The sequence below is a fragment of the Nicotiana attenuata genome, chromosome 1 (assembly GCF_001879085.1).
Source record: "Nicotiana attenuata strain UT chromosome 1, NIATTr2, whole genome shotgun sequence".
Lineage (NCBI taxonomy): Eukaryota > Viridiplantae > Streptophyta > Magnoliopsida > Solanales > Solanaceae > Nicotiana > Nicotiana attenuata.
Window position 1 is genome coordinate 8,941,415 of NC_031989.1, and position 22,578 is coordinate 8,963,992.

At 39.8% G+C, this 22,578-nt stretch overlaps 1 protein-coding gene across 1 annotated transcript; it reads left to right on the forward strand.

Annotated features, from left to right (window-relative positions):
• LOC109235556 (agamous-like MADS-box protein AGL19) lies at positions 12,747-22,578 on the forward strand. The gene is made up of 7 exons (XM_019401753.1): positions 12,747-13,405; positions 16,874-16,961; positions 20,916-20,977; positions 21,222-21,321; positions 21,603-21,644; positions 21,736-21,777; positions 22,248-22,578. Exons 1-7 carry the CDS (start codon positions 13,224-13,226, stop codon positions 22,392-22,394), a joined length of 663 nt encoding a protein of 220 aa, XP_019257298.1. The 5' UTR covers positions 12,747-13,223; the 3' UTR covers positions 22,395-22,578.

A 22,578-nucleotide genomic window follows, 5' to 3' on the forward strand; every position in this document is an offset into this window, starting at 1 on the left:
AGATGAAAACCCCTAAATAAATCGACGGTAATAACCCTCCAAGCCCAGAAAACTATGGATCTCTATAGCTGAGGATGGTCTGGGCCAACTCTGCACTGCTTCTACTTTCTTCGGATCCACCTGAATACCCTCACTCGAAACCACGTGACCCAAGAATGCCACGGAATCCAACCAAAACTCACATTTCGAGAACTTAGCATATAGTTTCTTCTCTCTCAAAGTCTGGAGCACTGTCCTCAGGTGCTGCTCATGATTTTCCGGACTTCGGGAATATACCAGAATGTTATCAATAAAGACAATGATGAATGAATCAAGATATCTCATCTCATAGTGCTGCCATGCGCCTTGGTGAGAAAAATTTGGCAATGAACTTATCGGCCAACTGATCCCAAGTTGTGATGGAATGGTTGGGGAGTCGCTCAATCCAATCCAATGCTTTCCCCCTAAGTGAGAATGGGAAAAGCCTCAATCGAAGTGCATCCTCGGACACATTGGTTTGCTTGCTCCCCCAACAGGTATCCACGAACCCCTTGATATGTTTGTAAGCATTCTGAGTGGCAGCGCCCGTGAAGTACCCACGCTGCTCCAGCAATGTCAGCATCACATTGGTTATTTAAAAATTGCCCGCCCAGATCCGGGGCGGAACAATTGCACTTGCATAGCCTTGGTTGGGAAGAACTTAAGGAGCCACTCTTGGAGGTGGCGGAGGAGGGTCTGGGACGTTCTCATTTGCATTGGCCTGGCGGCCTCTACGTTGTCCTTGAGGTACAAGAGACACCTCATCCTCTCCAATGTCATCTACCTCCTCCCCCGCATTCACATTTCCAAGAGGGTCATTAGCATTTAATGCCATTTTGTACCTGATGTATTGACACAAACAAATTAGTAACAAAGAAGGAAAGAATAACAAAACACAAATCTATTTAGATAGATAGCCAAAAACCGTTAGCTCCCTGGCAACGGCGCCAAAAAGTGATCACGGCCTACTCCGCACTACTAATTAAGTAGCAAGAGAGGGCCGGAGCAGCTTTTATCTGATTTAGGGTCGGGATCGATATCCACACAGATCTAGAATTTGGAATCGAGTATCTATCTAGTGTAGAGTTGCGTATGTGTTCCAAATTACACTTCTAAACATTTTTGGGGTTTTTGTTTTACTTCTTCTATTTATCAAACTACAAATGGTAAATGCAACTAGATTAAGCTAAGAGTTATAATGCTACGGGTTGTTCAAATAGTTTTAAAATGCACTAGGGTAGTGACTTCCGCCTAGGTGGTCAATTGACGGGTACTTGAGTCTAGGGCACGTTTGACATATTTGAGGAGTATGATATAACCGTTGCACGACTTTACCCACTCTACACCTATCGGTGGTTTGAGTGATTTTGTCCGAATTGACTTTCTCAAGATCAATTGGGTATGCAAATTTGCACAAGCAACTAGGGTTCAAGTCGGGTATTACTCTCTCGAGGTTTAACCCTTTAATTGGGGCTATCAATCTCTTGAGTACGCCCCAATTCCTAGTTGGACCAAATTTCGGAGACTTAGGCTCTCTTTCTCAAGAAGAGCTTAAGTTAACTTAACACAAACTAGTGTTTGCAACCACTAATTCAGCAATTAACCATGAAATTGGCCCAAATAACAAACACCCATAGTCAATTTAGACCTAAAATACAAGTCCCATCAATTATCCACACTAGGGTTGAGCAACAACACTAGCTGATGGGTCTAGCTACTCATAATTAGAGAAAGAAACAAAGAAATAGATGATAAACAACTCATATTAATTAATTTCTAAGATAAACTAGAAGATTCAATGTTGAAATGAAGATAAAATTGCCCAAAATAGCTAAGAAAATCGAAGTCACGAGCGCAGCTCCCAGCTAAATCTATCTGCTTAACCTAAAAATGGAAAAGAAGCTATTTATACTAAGCTGACAATTCTGGACAAAAATGCCCCTGCGGGGTTAGTGCGGACTGTCACACCTCCTTTTTCGCTACTACACCTTGTGAAGGGTATAGTAAAAGGAGTTTTTCCGATTAAAGGACAATCGAAACGGGATTCGTTTTATTCAGAGTCGCCACTTGGGAGATTTATGGTGTCCCAAGTCACCAATTTGAATCCCGAATCGAGGAAAGGGTTTGACTCTGTATTACAGTTGCGAACCAGAAATCCGAGTAAGGAATTCTGTTAACCCGGGAGAAGGGGTTAGGCACTCTCGAGTTCCGTGGTTCTAGCACGGTCGCTCAACTGCTATATTTGGCTAAAATCTGATGCCATCCTATAGTGCAATTTTAAAAATTATTTAACCGCTTTTAGTTAAAAATTTTAAGAAAGTGAACGTCGTTTAAAAACGTGCTTTTGGATCACGTCACATGAAATGCACCCGTATCCTCGACACATTTTTATTCAACGTTTTGGGATTTGGATTTGGGTTGCATGAAATGCACACCCGCATTTAGGAAAGTAAAATTATTAAAAGCGCGCCTAAAGTGGCTAGCATCTTGTTAACTTTGCGGGAGGCCATGAAAATTCGCTAAATGGCACGTCCCGAATTTCTAAAATATTTTTAATAAAGCATTTAATGAGGGCCCCGCAATTTATGCATTTTTGTTTGGCGAGGCTCGTCTCACTTTTTATTTAAAGGCCAATCCTAAAGTAACTACGATTTTCTATTTAATATGTCTCTAACAAAGACCTAATTAATTAGTATTATAGAATTCGGGCTTCAAGTTCAAGTCCGGATCCAAACAAAAGGAAGAACCCTTTAATTTGAACCCGCTACCTAACTTAAAGCCCACAGCCTGCCATTTAAATACTAACAAACCAATTACCATTTCAGTCTTGGGCCCAATGAGCCCAAGCCATATGATGCATGCACGCTGGACAAGGATTCCCAATAAACACAGATATTGGGCCTGAGACCAGCCCAAATCGGACAAGGCATACCAGGCTGCACAGGAGATATCGAGGGATCGAATCCCTGAAGCCGGGCAGGCCATGAGATTGCTTACAAATTTGCCCATCATTAATTAGACTTTCTGATTTTAAGGCAAGGCAGTGTTGAAATCATATTACTAACAAAGTAGTTCCAGAATACACCGATCTAAAACTGATCACCCAGGCCACCTGTTAGATTAATGTGTTAATTTTGTGATCCTAGACTTAACTAAAACGTGCAGGAACCTTTATTTGTAAAGTCAGGCTTTCTCCTTTAATTTTCAATTATCAGAATAGACATGGAACGAAGCACTCAAAACACAGCCTCATTTTACTCCGTGGAAGTTCAACACAGTCGAAGACAGGCTCTAAAACAATCTTATTTGATTACAGATTATAGTGAAAACAACTACCAAAGGTTTATCTCATGGTTGATTTACTTTTCAAACAGATTTATGAAACAATTNGAGCCTTAAGGAATGAAATAACTCTACTAGATGTATGATCTAAAGTACCCCTCCACTCTACTAGCGGTACACCTGGCATAGCCAGCATCATGATTTTCGCGTGACAATCAAGAATAGCATAATAGGGCGACAACCAGTCCATGCCCAGAATAACATCAAAGTCTACCATGCTGAGCAATAACAAATCGGCTCTGGTCTTAAAACCACTAAGAGCAATCAAACACGACTGATAAACACGGTCCACAACAAGAGAATCCCCAACAGGAGTAGAAACATAAACAGGAGAACTCAAAGAATCCCGAGATACACCCAAATACGGGGCAAAATAAGAGGACACATAAGAATAAGTGGAGCCTGGATCGAATAGAACTGATGCATCTCTATGACAGACCAGGATAGTACCTGCGATGATAGAATTGGAGGCGACAACCTCAGTACGAGCAGGAAGGGCATAGTATCTGGCCTGGCCTCCCCCTCGAGGGCGACCTTTACCTCCCCGACCTCCACCTCTAGCTGGCTGAGCAGGTGGGGTAGCAACTGGTGCTGTGATCATAGCCTGAGAACTCTGCGGGGCACGCTGTGGCTGAGAAGTCTGTGGAGGTGCAGCCCTCCCAAGTCTAGGGCAATCCCTCACCACATGGCGTGTGTCACCACACTCAAAACAAGCTCTGGGAGGACGTGGCAGCTGTGACTGGCTCGGGCCAGGTCTGGTGGACTGACCACTGGGAGTACCCCGTGCAGGAGGCACACTGGATACTGGTGGGGCATAATAAGGCTCCTGAGGTCTAGGAGGAGCTGGAATACCACTGGCTGCTGGAAGAGCTGAATGAACAGGGCGACTCATATAACCCCTACCATGACGAGCTGAAGCTGGGGCACGGGCACCAGAGTAATGGCCCGACTCTCGAGACCTCTTAGCCTCCCTCTCCTCTCTATCCCTAGCATGCATACCCTCAATCCTCCTAGCAATGCTCACCACCTGCTGATAAGAAATATCTATCTCCAACTCACGAGCCATGCTAGACCTGATGCTGGGAATAAGCCCCTCAATAAACCGGCGAACCTTCTCGCGAACAGTAGAAACCAAAGCTGGGGCATGTCTAGCCAAGTTGGTGAAACGGAGAGCATCCTCCGAGACAGTCATAGTACACTGGCGCAAATGCTCAAACTCTGCGCACCAAGGATCCCTGAGACTCTGGGGAACATACTCTCTCATGAACATATCTGAAAACTGAGCCCAAGTCAGGGAAGCTGCCTTATCCGGACTGTCTAACTCATAAGCACGCCACCACTGATAGGCGGCACCTCGAAGCTGGAAGGTAGTGAAGGAAACCCCGCTCGATCCTGATATACCCATGGTACGGAGGATACGGTAGCACTCCTCTAGAAATCCAAGAGCATCATCTGAGGCTAGTCCACTGAATGTAGGAGGCTGATACTTCTTGAACCTCTCAAGCCTCTTCTGCTCCTCCTCTGAAACTACTGCCCTCTCCTCGGGCTGAGCTGAGTCTACCGGCTGTACAAGAATAATCTCTGGGACCTGATCAACATGCACTCGCTGCTCAGGAGTGCGGGCGGCGGGAGTCTATGCTCCTCCCCCAGCCTGGGATGTAGCTGCAGCAAGGGGAAGCAACCCTGCCTGAGCTAGAGTAGTGTACATAGTCATAAACTCCGCCAGAGTCTCCTGGAGTGCTGGAGTAGTAGTAGTAGACGTATCAGGTGTCTAGACTCCGGCTGGAACTACTGGTGGCAGCTCGTGCGGGTGCTCTGGCTGCACCACAGGCGCGTCCTCGGCCTCTACCTCGACCCCGGCCTCTGAAGGCTTCAGTAGGGGGCGCGGGTGCCTAATCATCTCGGGTAGCACATGTCCTCATCATCTGTGAGAGAATAGAAGACAGAGGTTTAGAATTGTGATATCAAAATCTCGCACGACAAGGAAATCAAATGAAGTGGAACTTTCCTAACAGTTACACAACCTCTCGTAGATAAGTACAGACGTCTCCGTACCGATCCGCGAGACTCTAATAAACCAGCTTGTGATTCATGACTCCTATGAACCTAGAGCTCTGATACCAACTTGTCACGACCCCAGTTCGCCCTCCGTGAACTATCATGACGGCACCTAGTCTCTTCGACTAGGAAAGCCTAACAAATGTGGAAAAAGAAACAATTGCGGAAAGAAAGTAATTAAAAACCGAGATAATAAAGTTAAACAGTGTTTAAGATGTTATCTGGCATATAACAGTACAATATCTCAAAAACTGAAATATTCCCAAAACCCAGAATCCCATGAATCACAAGCTAAGAGATACATAAAAAGCTCTAACTCCAGAAATGTCTACCAACAAGGGAAATACAGAAGGGCTAAACTAGTACAGAGAATAGAAAGGGACTCCTCGGTCTGCGGACGCGGCAGATATACCTCGAAGTCTCTACAAAAGCGCCTCGCCTCGAGGGTGATAAGACTGAGTGGAAGTACCTGGATCTGCACATGAAAAACATGCGTAGGAAGGGCATGAGTACACCACAGCGGTACTCAGTAAGTGACAAGCCTAACCTCGGTCGGGTAGTGACGAGGAAGGTCAAGGCCCTACTGAGGTTAAAGGAAATACAAGATATAACAATGTAGAATAAGACAATATACTTAAGTGCAACAGTAAAAAAAAAAGGTAACACAGGATAGAAGAACAACAACAACTTTAACAGAGACAAAATAATCACAGAAATAAATGCATCTCAACGCAAAGATAACAACCGGGGATCTCTCAGTATCCCGAGGATCTCTTAGTATTCTCAATATGTGTACTGGGGATCTCTCAGTATCCCGAGGATCTCTTAGTATCCTCAATATGTGTACTGGGGATCTCTCAGTATCCCGAGGATCTATTAGTATCCTCAATATATATGCTGGGGATCTCTCGGTATCCCAAGGATCTCTTAGTATCCTCAATATACGTGCTGGGGATCTCCCGGTATCCCGCACCACAGTCCGAATCAATACAGGTGCACGGGATCTCCCGGAATACGAATCCGTAGTCCAAAAGTAAATAAGCAGGGGGGGGGGGGATCTCCCGGGATACCGTCCCGTAGTCCCAAAGTAGACACACAGCAGCAACACGAAGAATACTCAATTCAGTTCTAATTTCATACCAAGGTAAAAGCATGTATTTCTAACCTAGCATGCCACATATAATCCAAATAAGGCAGTTTGAGCAAATAAGGCAATTAAGACAATTAGACATGCTTCCCTAAGCTAACAGCAGGCTTAAATTGCAAATAGTATAAACAGGAAAGGAAACACAATTAGAGTTACTCAACAAAAACCGGATTTTCAACAATTAGCACAAGTACGCACTCGTCACCTCACGTACAAGGCATTTCAAATATCAACAATACCAAATCCTAAGGGGATTTTCCCCCACACAAGGTTAGACAAGCCATTTACCTCGAACCAGCTCAAAATCAACCCGAAACCACGTTCTTGCCACGAGTACTCGACTCCAAATGGCCTAAATCTATTCAATTCAATTGCATAATGTAAATAACACTTCAAGTAACTGATTCTACAAATAAATTCTAAGCTAATACGCAAAATTAGGTAAAATGACCAAAATGCCCTCCGGGCCCATGTCTCGGAATTGGGTAAAATTTATATTTTTAGAATCCTCATACTCTCACGAGTTTAGTCATACCAAAAGTACCAAAATCGGACCTCAAATGGTCCCTCAAATCACCACTCAAAGCTCTCCAATTAACCAAGCCCTAACCCCCNACTTTTTGTGTAGACGACTCTGGAATTGATATTTTAATATTTCCAATAGTTTCGTATGGTGATTTTTTATAGCGTTTTGTCCGCCTTGAATCCTCTCTCAAAAACCTCCCAAAAGCTCAAAATCCAGATGAAAATAGTGAAAGAATGGGCAAAAATCGCGACTGAACCTTTATATATGTTCTGGCCCAGGACTTCCGCACCTGCGGACACTTCCATGCACCTGCGGACCCACACCTGCGGTCCAAGGTGCGCATCTGTGAGATTTCATTAATTCCCTTGGGCCGCACCTGTGCTTCTTCTACCGCACCTGCGCTCACGCAGGTGCGCTCAAACTACCGCACATGCGAAAACTGGCCTTCCCTCACATGGCCGCATCTGTGGTCTCTCAGCCGCTTCTGCGGTGCCGCACCTACGGTCCCCAAGCCGCAGGTGCGGTTATGACAGCAGACTCAGCAGCTTCAGCTGCAATTTCCCAACTCCAAACTTCCCAACCTTTCTGTTAACCATCCGAAATCATCCCTAGGCCCCTAGGACCTCAACCAAAAGCACGAACAAGTCAAATACCACTATCCAAACCTATACCAATCCTTAAAACACCTAAAACAACATCGAAACATCGAATTAACATCGGATTCAAGCCTAAGAACTTCAAAAACTCTCGAATTACGCTTTCGATCAAAAGTCTATTAAACCTCGTCCGAATGACCTGAAATTTTGCAAGCACGTCACATTCAACACTACGGAGCTACTCCAAATTCCGTAATTCCATTCCGACCCCGATATCAAAATCTTACTATCGAACCGGAAACTTCAAAAATTCAACTTTCGGCATTTCAAGCCTAATTAAGCTACGGACCTCCAAAACACAATCCGAACACGCTCCTAAACCCGAAATTACCCAACGGAGCTAACAGAACCAACATAATTCCATTCTGATGTCGTCTTCACATTGTTCCAATTACGGTTCAAATTCTAAAACTTAGGCTCTCATTTAGGGACTAAGTGTCCCAAAACTCTACGAAACTCCAAATAAATCCTCCCGGCAACTCACAATAGCAGAAACAAATACGGGGAATGCAGTTAATGGGGGATCAGGGCGTTAATTCTTAAAACGACTGGCCGGGTCGTTACATTGTGACGGAAATGGAGGCAGGTTGTTTGGTTGTTGATACATCGGGGGCCTTTGAAAGCCCGACCCCCGATTCCCTTGATTGTTGTTGTTCCAACCCCCTTAATTGTTATTGCCTCCCCAATTACTATTATTGTTGCCACCCCAATTGCCTTGGTTTCCTTGGTTACCCCAATTTGGATTGTTGTTCCCCCAATTGTTTTGGTTGTTGTTGTTGCCACTATTCCAATTTCCTTGTTGACTTTGACTTCCCCAATTTCCTTGTGATCTCCACTGTTGTTGATTCAGAGCATTGCCCCGTTGACCTTGGTAATTGTTCACATATTAAACCTCTTCACTTTGATCATCATATACATCATCTTGATTGTAACCACTACCATTTTGCTCAAATTGATCCGGATTGCTTTGAACTTGTTGACCTCGTTGCCTCATCTTGTTTACCATCATATTCACCCCTTCCATGGCATTCACTTGTTTTGGCCCTTGAACTTGTTACAATAGAGCTTTGGCCAATTGGTTCATGGTAGTAGTCAATTCGGCTATTGCTTGGCTGTGGTCATGGAGCTCCTTGTATAGGTGAATGACATTGGGATCACCTTGTGGCACATTAGCTCTACTTTGCACATCGAAGAAGTATCCGCCATCTCATCAAGTATTTCACACGCTTCAGCATATGGCGTATTCATGAAGTTTCCCCCGGCGAGTTGGTTATCTATGCATTGGTTTATAGTGTTGATGCCACAGTAGAATGTCTGTTGGATCATGGCTTCGGTCATATCATTATTCGGACATTCTTTAACCATCATCCAATACCTTTCCCAAATTTTATGAAGCGGTTCATTTGGCTCTTGTTTAAAAGCAAGGATCTAATCTCTTAGCGTCGCCATATGTCCCGGAGAAAAGAATTTTGCGATGAACTTCTCGGCCAACTCATCCCAAGTGGTGATGGAATGGTTGAGTAACCTTTCTAGCCAGTCCAAATCCTTCTCCCTTAGAGAAAGTGGGAAAAGCCTCAACCTCAATGCGTCTTCAGATACATTAGTTTGCTTGTTCCCCCAACACGTATCAACAAAACCTTTGAGATGCTTGTAGGCGTTTTGGTATGGAGCTCCGGTGAAGAAACCCCTCTGTTCCAAGAGTGTAAGCATGACATTGGTTATTTGAAAGTTGCCCGCCCTAATCCAGGGTGGGACTACTGCACTTGCATAGCCTTCGTTTGGCAACACCCGGTGTACTGCCCTTAGAGGAGCTGGGGGAGGGTTTGGAATATTATCATGAGGCGGTCGGCCTCTCTATGTGCTTGAGGTTTGGATTGAATCTCATCCACGTGATCATCATCTACTTCCTCCCCCAATGGAAAATTTTCGAGAGCTTCGTTGTTAATAGCCATTTGGTACCTAAAAGTTCACACACAAATTAGAAAAACGGAAGGAAAGAAAAACAAAACACACAAATGCTCAGATATATAGCTAAAATCGTCTAACTTCCCGGCAACGGCGCCAAAAATTGATCGGGTCCAAGCCTACACTACTTTGAGTAGCGAGGATGGTCGATGCAGTTTTACCCAACAAGGTCGGGATCGAATCCACAGGGAGTTAATTGTTTGGAGTTAGATTTATATCCGAGTCTAGATGTGGGTTTTGCTCTTAATTACACTTTCACACATGGTTGGTTTATTTTCTACTTTTACTTCTATTTTATAGTATGCAATAGTTAAAACTAAGTACAATATTTTTGATTTTGATTTTCAAGGGTTTAAAGGGACTAGGGTAGTGACTTCCACCTAGGTGGATATCTAATAGGTAGCAAGAATCTATGGCAATCATGTGATTAATTGGGGTCGTAGTGTAACTATCACACCCGGGTACTCACTCTATACCTCTCGGTAGTTTGAGTGATTTTGCCCAATTGATGGGTATTCATGCAATACAAGTGATGTTAGCTCAAGTCGGGTATTACTATCTCTAGGTTTAACCCTTTAATTGGGGCTATCAATTTCTTGAGTTCACCCCAATTCCTTGTTAGCCTAGTTTTTTTAGACTTAGTCCCTCTTTCTCAAGTAGAGACTAAGTCATAAAGGCATGAATCAGTGCTTGCAATCACTAATTCCATAGTTCTAGCAAGAACAAGGCGAAATACTACTAACCCAAACACATTCAAGCCCTAAAATTCAAGACCCATCAAATACCCATACTAGGATTGGGTTACAACCCTAGCTATAGGTTTAGCTACTCATGGAAATAGCAGAAATCAAAGATGAAATAAAGATAAAATCCATAATACTAGGTTAAAAAATGAAAAGCTAATGTCATAAGATGAATCTAATACAAAATTGCCCAAATAGAATATCCAGCCGTCTCACGTGCTCAGCAAAAACAAAACTTAACCTAAAAATGTGAAAAAGATCTATTTATACTAAGATGAAATTTCCGGACAAACACTACAAAAAAACTGGAATTAGCTACGAACGTCGTCGCTAAACTGTCGCTAAAATGCTCGTAGCTGGCAGAATTTCTTGATAATCCGTTGCAAATCCGTCGCTAAATTGGATTAGCGGCGGATTTTTCTATTTAGCTACAGAATTTGTCTGTCGCTAAAACCTGATTTTTTAGTTGTGAAAAATGCCCCTGCGGAGGTTTCGCGGCCGCGTAATTCTTACCGTGACCGCACTCTTGCTTTTGCGGCCGCGTAATACTGACCGCGGTCCGTGTTTACATAGTCTGGATTTGGGCTGAGATTTGTTTCGCGGGCCGCATACTTTCCATCGCGGCCGCGTAGTGGATTTTTGCGACCGCGTAATTCCACCGCGGACCGCACTCATTATTTTTGCTTGAAATGTTACTCCTGTGAATCTCATCCACCACGGTCCGCATAATTCCAACCGCAGCCGCGGTGGACTTTCGCGGCCACACATTTCTGGCGCGGACCTCGCTCAATAGTTGGCCTTAAAGTGCACTCTCTGATTCTTCACTTCGCGGACCGTGTATTTGTGATCACGGCCGCGTTGTGGATTCCGCGTCTCCTGGCCCAGTCTTTGTTTTTGTTCCAGATTTGACTCCTTTGTGTGCTGACTATGCCTCTTTTGGCTCATTTTGATCAGTTCCTGCAAGCAAGCATATTACATTAGTTTTCTGGAATACCTTCACACATTTTAAGCCCAAAACGCAAGCAAAAGAGAGCAATTAATAGGTTAAAATCCCCACTTATCATCCATCACCTAAAATATATGCAGTCAATGCACACCTCATTTGTTCTCTTCCTCTTCTACCTCTGATTTGTCTAATTGAACCATAGACTGACCATCAACAATTTGCAGTGGAATATAGGATAGTGACATACCATTCGTAGCAAATCGATTCTTCTGGAACAAGGTTGTCCATGGAGCTTTAGGTGTAGTTTCACTTGCTATCACCACCTCTGCCTCTGTTGATTTCTCCGACGAGCCTAGGGAGTTTACTTGACTTTGAGCTGGATTGATCACATTTACTGTTCCATTGACTTGCACTGTCGAAGTAGCTGCTACATGACTAATTGACACAGGAAAAGTTAGATCTAGTCTCTTAGAGATGTTAGGATGGCTCAGAGTAGAACCAGATTCACATGCAACACCTCCCTTAGCTGGATCTGCAGTTTGAGTTGATGAAGGTGGAGTTGCTTCTGGTGCTGCTTTCTCCATCAATGGCCGATTTTCAGTTACCACCGAGCTTACAAGAGTAGTTAACGGGTATTTTCGAGGTCAACCTCGTCCTCTGCCTCTCCCTTTCGCCATGGCTACACAGGCGGCGTACGTTTAGCTAACGTGCGTCGAGAGCATTGTGAAGAAGGAAATTTTTGAAAAATGTGTATGTATATGTATATATATATATATATATATATATATATATATATATATATATATAGAGAGAGAGAGAGAGAGAGAGAGAGAGAGAGAGAGAGAGAGAGAGTTGCTTCTGGTGCTGCTTTCTCCATCAATGGCCGATTTTCAGTTACCATCGAGCTTACAAGAGTAGTTAACGGGTATTTTCGAGGTCAACCTCGTCCTCTGCCTCTCCCTTTCGCCATGGCTACACAGGCGGCGTACGTTTAGCTAACGTGCGTCGAGAGCATTGCGAAGAAGGAAATTTTTGAAAAATGTGTGTGTGTGTGTGTATATATATATATATATATATATATATATATATATATATATATATATATATATATATTGTATGTTATATTCAAAAATTATACAAATTTTATATCTTTTCCGGCTACTGAATATAAATAATTTCTGGCGCGGACTAAGAGTGATAATACCCTATACTGTTGTCTATTAAAAATACGAAATTAATAATTCCCCCACTTGTTTGCCTTAGACTACCATATATGTACTACACTAAAGTTAATATTTCTTTTTTTTTTTTGGGGGGGCATCTGTTTGTCTAATTTAGTGCTTCTTACAAGTTTACTAAAAGAAGAAAAGAGATGAGGTTTTGGTTCTTACAAGTCTTTCCTTAATCATTTCTCTATTTATATCCTCTCTCTGGTGGTTGTGAACTCAAAAAGGCATAAGATAAAAATAGAAAAAACAGAAAAAATATGTCCTCATCTTTGTCTTCTTAATTAGGGTTTCAGATCCTTTCCATTTCAGTCTTATTTATAAAAAGTTTCTTTTTTTTTCTTCTTCCATCTTTCAGATCTGAGACACCCATCAATAGGTTTTTGTCTTGTTTTCTTCCTATTGTATAAATCAATTCTTATCTTCTCCAAAAAAAAAAAAAAGAACTTTCTTTTTATAGAAACTTGTCATGGATATATATGCTAGGATTTCTTGAATATTATTTTGTATCTTAATCTGAAAGTAATTGAGACCCTCTACAATATCTGCCATTTTTTCTGAGAAGAAGAAGTAATTAGTAAAAGTAAGAAAAAAAGATGGTTAGAGGAAAAACTGAGATGAAAAGAATTGAAAATGCAACAAGTAGGCAAGTTACCTTCTCAAAAAGAAGAAGTGGACTTCTTAAGAAAGCATTTGAGCTTTCAGTTCTATGTGATGCAGAAGTTGCCCTTATTGTTTTCTCTCCAAAAGGAAAGCTTTATGAATTCTCAAGTTCCAGGTACACATTAATTATATCTTCATTTTCTTGTTTTTTTCACTACAATTTTATCATAATTGTATGTGTATATATATAGCTAGAATCTTTATTTTTAAACAACTTATAATATAGTAGCTCTTTACTCTTTAGGATTTATCCATTACAATTACATTAAATGTAACAAAGTAGCAAGTACAATGATTACCTGCTTTATCTGTCTAAAAGGGTCCCTTGTTTTTCTGCCTATTTGTTTTGTTATTAAGTTCTTGATTCTCCATATTCTCGGGTCTATCGTAAACATCCACTTTACCTTCACAAGGTAGGAGTATGGTCTGCGTACACTCTATACAAGACCCTACTTTGTGGGCCGGGATTATGCTACATTTGTTGTTGTTGTATTCTCTGTCCTTAGTTTTATACCAAGAAAAGAGAAAAACACTCACAGTGAACAAGAATTAGAAAGCGTTAGTATTGCCAATACAATCTTTAACTCTTTGAATGATTTTAAGTAATCCGTACATCCAACAATTATTTAGAATTGGTATAATCTTGATAAAGCTGAATCTTGTACAAATTATAGATGATTATGTGTATAATACAAGGAGTAATTCAGCAAACAAGAAAACAAACTTTTGATGTATGTTGTGACTAAATGTTATAGTACTTGGGAGAAGTACTGGCCGGTGGCCTTTTTATTTTTTACAATAAAATGAGGTTAAACTTGAAATGAAGTTGTACTTACAATCGTCAGTCCCAATACCCCACCCACTTTTGCCTGAGTACTTAGACCCAAAATACTATTCTTACTGACCAACTCTTCAGTAATATTTTTGGGTGTACGAAAATATAATGCATTCATATTTGCTTCTTTTATTCCATATAGGTCTGACTTTTTCATCATTTGATTCCTCAATCTTTGCTTAGTGATATCAGACGATCAATTACGGTCAAATCTTTCTATAACAATCTCATTTGTTCCGAATATTTTTGGATGTTATAGCGAAGTGCTGTTATATAGACATATGTTATAACATAACATGAAAATTGGTTCCGGAAAAGCTTGACTTTTATAGTGAAGTGTTGTTATATAGGGATGCTATTATACAGAGGTCTGACTGTATATATATCAAGTGCATAGACTATGTATAAAGCAGTTTTTCTCTTGATTGCTTTAATTTCTAGAATTTTATGACTCAAATTATTCATTTTCTTAATAATCAATCTTTATGATGCTCCAAGGTCTTAGAGATCTTCATTTATGTGTATTGTTCAACAAGTTCATCCTAAGAAAAATTCTTAATAATTAGTATATGTAGTACTAAAGAATAATTTGTTTGGTTTACAGACTAGTTATACAAGATTTATTATACCATGAACTATTATGCTAGCTAGTTATACAATGATTATAATGATTCATGAATTGTGATGTCGAGATCACAATGTCAAGTCGAGATACATTACCAATATACGTATTCTTGTTGCACATATATCTCATATAAAAATATACTATATAAATTTCTATATAAGTTATGCATGTATATTGAATTTATGGAGTTTTTAAACCACAAATGGATATCAAACGTTTTCTCTTTATCCTTTGTAGTTGAATTTTCTACTTATAACGCGATGAGGAGTTTACTTAGTATTGAATCAAGTTAGCAAAAAGTACTGACGCTGCTTGCCCTATTATCCCGTGTCTCAACTAACTTTTTCCTTGTCTCTAAGTCTCTCTTTTCCTATCTTCTATAATTAATTTCCATCCAAACGGTACGCATTTCTCTTCACTTAGTAAAGACTTGATATTGAAACAAGATTTGGATCCATTTAACATCAGAGTCTCTTAATACAGACTATGAATTGAAACACTACTAATCAATTCTGAAAAAATGTTCAATAGTGGTATAATTTTTGGACTGTATATCTTGAAGATTCTCCTTTATGATTTTCATTTGCTCTTTTGGAGGGAGAAGCCTTATAAAAGAATTATCTTTTTATCTACAACACAAAATATTTATCATTGAGACAAATTTGTCTAAACTATTGTAAAGAATCTAAGCATTCAATTCGAAGCGATTATTGGAGTAGCTCAATCAATATGAGACAATCTAACACCTCTCAGACCTGGATTTTTGCAGCATGGATAACATAATATAGGCGTCCAACATTGAATAAATTAATGGGGATGAGTTTGTGCTAACTGCTATGAGATCATTTTAAGAGAATAAAATTTCGGCCTAAATCAAACCCCAAAAGTTGACTCAGAATTGCTCAAGACCATATAAAAAGACAACAATCAATTTTGATGAAACAATTGGAATTTTCCTCAACCAATGTTGGACAAACTTAGAGAAGGATGAATTACCTTTTACACACACACAAACATATATATATATATATATATATATATATATATATATATATATATATATATATATATATATATATTTCTTATCTTCACTTTGGAGTTGAAATTATTCACCTTATAAGTAAGTATTCTAGATATTACATATGGCTTACTGCTTTGGAGGGTGGTAATTTTGTGCAGATGGAAAAACTTACTTGTGGAGACCATATAGATTTTAACTTTTATTTGCAAAATCCGAAAAATTGCATGATTCTTCTCGAGATAGTGCGTAAAGAAAAATAAATTAAATGAAACGTAATGACCATGTCGTAATGTGTTAGGATCAAGCGCTTATCATCATGCCAAAAGCTATAGCTGATAGTAAAGACGCAACTTTATTTCTTAACTAAGCCCACCAAACAAGCGTCATATATTCAACCATGCCTCTGACCCGGGCCACCCCTACCCCCTCATGGGCCTTGCCATAGACAAGATGTTAGCGCTACCCAATAATTCCCCTCCCAACACTTGCCTCATGCAGTACGTTGCTCTTGAAAATCGAACCCATGCCCTTAGCTCTGATACTACTTGTAAGGATCAAATGCTTACCATCATGCCAAAAGTTATAGTCCCACTGTTTCAATTTAGATGGCACACTTTTCTTATTAGCCCGTTCCAAAAAGATGACACATTTCTACAATTTGAAATAATCCAACTTTAAACTCTTCATTTTATTCTTATTGAGAAGCTTTTATAACCACACAAATGTCATGGCCCTATGAAGCTTTTACTCTTTAAGAGCACATGTTTCAAAAATCTTTTTTTCTTTTCTTGAACTCCGTGCCGAGTCAAACTACCTCATCTATATTGAAACGAAAGGAGTAGGTGATAGCAGACGCACAACCTTTTTTTGTTAACGAAGCCCACCAAACAAGCACCACGTTCGACCATGACTTTGACTGGAGCCACCCCCAGTCCCCTCGTGGGCCTTGCCATAAGCAGGCTGTTGGCGTTATCCAACATGATGGAAGTGTAAATCCAGTTTGTACAACTTATTACTATACAATCTCATTTTGTCTTACTTATATTAAGGTCACATGGTGGAGACTTTCACATTCTTATCCTATTCCGTTTTTTCATTTTAGTACTAACAAGACCATAGAACGATATCAGAAGAATGACAAGTATCTTGGACTTAACAGACCAAAGATAGCTGATATACAAACTACTGAGGTTAGCATATATCCTTTTTCATTTTTGTATTCTGTTCCTTTTTTCATTTTTGCATTTTGCTAGGACACAAATACGTCATCTAATCAAAATGTTTTACGTAAACTAATTAATATAAGTTGGCGTTACCAGCTTACATGTTGTCTCAACAGCATGCATTTTCATGACCCTCCTTGTCTCATTGCATGTGTATATCATGACTAGCTTTTAGTTGTATCTGAGGAAGGATTAGGTTTTACATAGTTGTTAAATTTGATGTGTTGTATTTTTTATTAATTAAAAGTAGTCTTGGGATTTCCAAATGATGGATAGAAATTAGCATGCATATATCTAGACTATTATTTTAACATTTTCTACAAGAGTCCAGAGTATCTTAGGGAACTATAAGGTTTTCCCTCGTGTTTATATAAGTGCAATTAGTATGCAAGTCAAGAGTAAAGAACAAGAAAACGAAATGCAGTTGCTGTTGAAACAATATATATTGCAACTTGGAGTAAGAGAAGCGAGAAATGTATTTTTTGTTGGCTATTTCTTGAAAGTTAAAAGGCTATGTATACTATATAGTTTGTATAATTAGAAGAAGAAGACAATTATCATAAATAAAGATGTGTTGTTCGACGAAGAAGCTCATTGGAATTTGGCGCAAAATAAGGTTGAAAGACAAGTATGCTGAGCTAGGATCTGAACTTTAATTTATACTATTCTAATTTCTAGGACAATGACATTATGTTAATATGGTTCTGACTTTATTTTTTATATATATGTAGTAAATTTTGTTGGGGTAATGTGCGAACAAAGTCCCACATTGGTACATGAAAAGATCGGGACCCTACATATAAGATATAGAGATCTTTTAATGATATGAAACCTTTTGGGGAACACCGCACACACTTGACCCAAAACATACAATATCACACCATATTAAGAGTATCTTTGGGCTGTTTTGGCCTAACAACTTGTATTAGAGCCCAAGTTCGATGGGACGTGTGTGACAATGGTAGAGTGATGGTGTAGGTTCGGTTTACCTCCCCTTAGGAGCTTGGAGACACGCACATAAGAAGAATCTAGTTGCGGGTTTCGCTTGCGCCGGCGGCTGACTCAAGTGCCCCCCGAATTATAAATACTCTAATGATGTGGATTTCACACGGGGAATCTCTAAAATTGACCTATGGATCGTGGTGACGTGTCACATGAAATTTAGTTCGAGGGAGAGAGATTGTTGGTGTGTGAACAGAGTCCCACATTACTCGCTAAAATGATTTGGAGCCTACATATAAAGTGTAGGGATCTCTTAATGGTTTAAAGTCTTTTTGGGGAAAACTGTGTCGGCTTGGCCAGAAACGGACAATATCACACAAAATTAAGAGTGTCTTTTAGGCCGTTTTAACCCAACAAGTTTTTTAATACAAATACAAGATTTGGACTAAAGTTACTGAATTTGATCAAACTCGTATGCCAACTTCTAGCTCCGTTCCTAGTAGTAGCTGAAGAAGAATCTGAAAAAGAGGAAAATAATGTTGAAAAAGCTTCATGATATTTTGATCAACTATTGTCTTCAAGCATGATAAAGTTTTAACACCCAAGCTCAAGTAGTTTCCACGAAAGATTAAATGCATTGCTGAAATTCATGTATCATGTTGAAGAAGCCATTCAAGAAAGGTGCTTTCTAAGAAGAATTTAAGAGGATTTTGGTGAAACGCAAGACAAAACAACTAGGATTTCTCGTGACAAAAAATCAACAAAAGCATGCGAAGAATTCAACTGCTTAAGTTATACTATCTGTTCAAAATTATTTCTCTGATTTATTTCTTCACTTCGTCTCACAAAACTAACAGTAGTTAATATTTAAGAACTACTATCTTGCATAGAAAAATTTATATAGCATCAGGATAAATATTGCATTTGTTATTACGTTGGTGTAATTGATGTGCTTTATGTTGCTTATTTTACGTGTTTTGTCTTTCAATCTTCCCCTCGAACTAAGTTCCACGTGGTCCACTATCACAATCCATGAGTTTTCTCCTCGAACTAGTTTCACGTAGCCATTACCACAATCCACGGGTCAATTTCTGAAATTTATTGTGTGTCATCCACATCGTTAGAGTATTTATGGCAACTGAAGTCAGCTACTAGCTTCTTTTTGTGTGCGCATCTCCAACCTCGTAAGGGTAAGCAAAACGAGCCCTCTACTATCACTCTATCATTATTATACTTATCACGCTGAACCTGGGCTTTGATTCCAGTTGTTGGGCTAAAACGACCAAATGATACTCTTAACAACAACAACAACAATCCAGTGAAATCCGACAAGTGGGGTCTGGGGAGGGTAATGTGTATGCAGACCTTACTCCTACTTCGAAGGAGTAGAGGGACCGTTTCCGATAGACCCTCAGCTAAAAAAGATGGGAAGAGACACTGGCGCAGGTATATCAGAGGGAGCAAGAAAGAAAGAAAGATAACATCATCAACATAATAACCAGAAAATAGAAAGAAAAGCAATAATAATATGACACAGTACTACAGACACAATGGAGTAATATGGATACAACAAGAGCCACTAGCATCCTAAGACAATACACTAATGGACTAGCCTCCTACGACCAAACCTGTAGCCCTATTGAAGTAATATGGACACAATTGAAGTCACTAGCAGCCTAAGACAAAACCCATGCTAGCCTCCTACTTCCTAACCTACAACCTTAATGTTCGCTCTCCACAACTTCCTATCAAGGGCCATGTCCTCGGAAATCTGAAGACGCGCCTGGTCCTGCCTAATCACCTCTCCCCAATATTCTGCCCTTTACGTTTCTCACACTCGTCAGGCCAGCTGTTCACACCTCCTAACCAGGGTATCTATGCTTCTCCTTCGCACGTGCCCGAACCTTCTAAGCCTAGCTGCCCACATCTTGTCTTCTATGGGTGCCATGCCCACCTTCACCCAGATATTTTCATCCCTACTATTATCCAGCCTAGTGTGTCTGCACATCAATCTCAACATCCTTATTTCTGCAACTTTCATCTTCTGGATATGAGAATTCTTGACTGGCCAATACTCAACACCATAGATCATGGCCGGTCTGACCTCCGCTCTATAGAACTTACCATTAAGTTCCGAGGGCACCTTCCTATCGCACAAGACACCAGACGCCAGCCCCCATTTCATCCATCCCACCTATACGGCGCGTAACATCCTCATCAATCTCCCCATCCTCCTAGATAAACGACCCCAGGTACTTGAAGCTCCCTTTCTTGGGAATGACTTGAGAGTCAAGCCTCACGTCCATGTCCACTTCTCCTGAAACACCGTTGAACTTGCACTTCACGTATTCTGTCTTAGTCCTGCTCAACTTGAAACCTTTAGACTCAAGGGTCTGTCTCCAAACGTCCAACCTCTCGTTAATACCGCCTCGCGTCTCATCGATCAGAATAACATCAATGGCGAATAACATACACCATGGCACCTCCCCTTGGATATGGTGTGTCAGTGCGTCCATCGCCAGGGCAAATAAGAATGGGCTGAGCGTCGTTCCTTGGTGTAAACCCATAACAACCGGAAAATGCTCCGAGTCGCCCCCACTATCCTAACCTGCGTCTTAGCTCCATCATACATGTCATTAATCACCCTAATATAAGCAACTTCAATGATACTCTAAACACCATTATCCGCTTTAGGCCAAGCCCGTACGGTTTTTCCAAAAGGCCCCACACTATTAAAAGATCTCTACACCTTATATGTAGGCTTCCAAATTTTTCAGTGATCAATGTGGAACTTAGTTCACATACCCAACATATATAAAAGAACACAGTCCTTAATTTAGATATATAACTCATTATAATCAACTTGCTTATAATCTGTGTGTTGATAGCATCTTGTTTAATTCATTTCCATGCATGCTTTTTCGTTACTGCTGCTTTGCTGAGTCTCTTGGTATTTTTATACTCATGTATTTTGCGTAGCATTTGAAAGAGGAGGTTGCAACAATGACGAGAAAGCTCGAGTTTCTTGAAGATTCTAAAAGGTTGTCTCCTAGTTTTCTGTACTGTAGCACAATATGGACACTGCGGAACTATGTTGCTCGTACTCTCTGAAAATATAGCCGGGTGCATGTAGGATCCTCCAAAAGTAATGTATTTCTGGAGGATTTGACATGGGTGTGACAGCATTTTGAAGAGTCCCCGCAATTTTGAAGAGTCCCCGCAACTTAGCCGCAGAATAAAACCAACAAATGGTTCTGCTAATTCTTTATGCATTATATATTGCAGAAAGCTTTTAGGAGAAGGTTTAGATTCTTCCTCCTATGATGAACTTCAACAGGTAGAAGAACAGTTGGAACGAAGTTTAAGCTGCATTAGGGCAAGAAAGGTGTGCATAATATGTTCTCTCTCTCTCTCTCTCGTTTTCAACTTTTCCTTTTTTTTTTTCTGCTGCAGCTGGATGCATAATCTTTTTCTTACTCTAAAAGATATTTACACAATCGGGTTACTTATAAGAGATATACACTAATTATCAATATGGCATAGGAAATTGTAACTTGGAAAAAAATATTACGTAGTAATCTGCTATCACAGGTTAATCTTGAAAAGAATGTTAACACTGCTGAATTTATATATATATAACTTAATTTCTTTTTTGTTTTGTCTCAGAACCTGTTATTCAGGGAACAGATTGCTCGCCTAAAGGAAGAGGTAAATACCTTAGAAATATTTAATATTAATAAAATTCAGAACTGTTAATCCAGTTGCCTTATAAAGTACACTGTTTCTCTTATACTCTCAGGAAAAAATCCTAATGAAGCAAAATGCAGACTTGAAGAAAAGGGTAAGATATTACACGTAATATTTGCCTACATGTCAAGTCCATTCTAACATTTGAAGATACTCAAGTTCAGTATTTGTAAATACTCAAAATAATAATTTATGTCTAAATGGACAGCTAAAGATAGCTCCACAAATTTTGATTTTGTTGAGATTATATGTATGCTATATTGCTCGGATTCTTCAAAACTGTTGTCTGGTATACGCCAAATCCTCCAAAAGTAGCGTAATTTTGGAGTGTTCGATATGAGTACGGCAACATTTTTGACAAATCCGAACAATATAATCTAACCACGATATACAAAAATTAATGTTGAAGAATGAAATGCATATAGATTATTATTGTTGATGTCAATTAGTATAGAATTGAGGTATAGTTGATTGATTAATGGGTCAATTTCTTCTATATTACTGCATTTTTATTTACTAGTACATATTACTCGAAGAAAATTTAATATTAAATTTGTTTTTCAGTGTGAGGTGCTACCACTGCTTATGACAACAGTTCATAAGGAAAAGGAAGACACTGAAAGACAAACAATGGAAGTAGAGACAGAGCTCTTTATTGGACTTCCTCAAAGACAAAGCTCCCATTTATTTTTCTCTAACTGTGAAAAATAATTGTATTACTTCAAGCTTTTTACCACTGTAATTAATTTCTAAAGTTTAGTAAAAAATAAATTACAGTCGATATGGTTATCTTTTCCTTCTTTTCTTCTTATCAGTTGTGCATTAATAATCATCAAAATGATGCAAATGATAGTTCTGTCTAGAGAAATGTATATACACATTTAATTTTATTTCC

Excerpts from the sequence above, each read along its gene's own strand:
- LOC109235556 (XM_019401753.1), top strand. The coding sequence starts at position 13,224 with ATGGTTAGAGGAAAAACTGAGATGAAAAGAATTGAAAATGCAACAAGT. Across the intron at positions 16,962-20,915 it reads CTGATATACAAACTACTGAG|CATTTGAAAGAGGAGGTTGC; the intron begins GTTAGCATATAT and ends TATTTTGCGTAG. Across the intron at positions 21,322-21,602 it reads GCTGCATTAGGGCAAGAAAG|AACCTGTTATTCAGGGAACA; the intron begins GTGTGCATAATA and ends GTTTTGTCTCAG.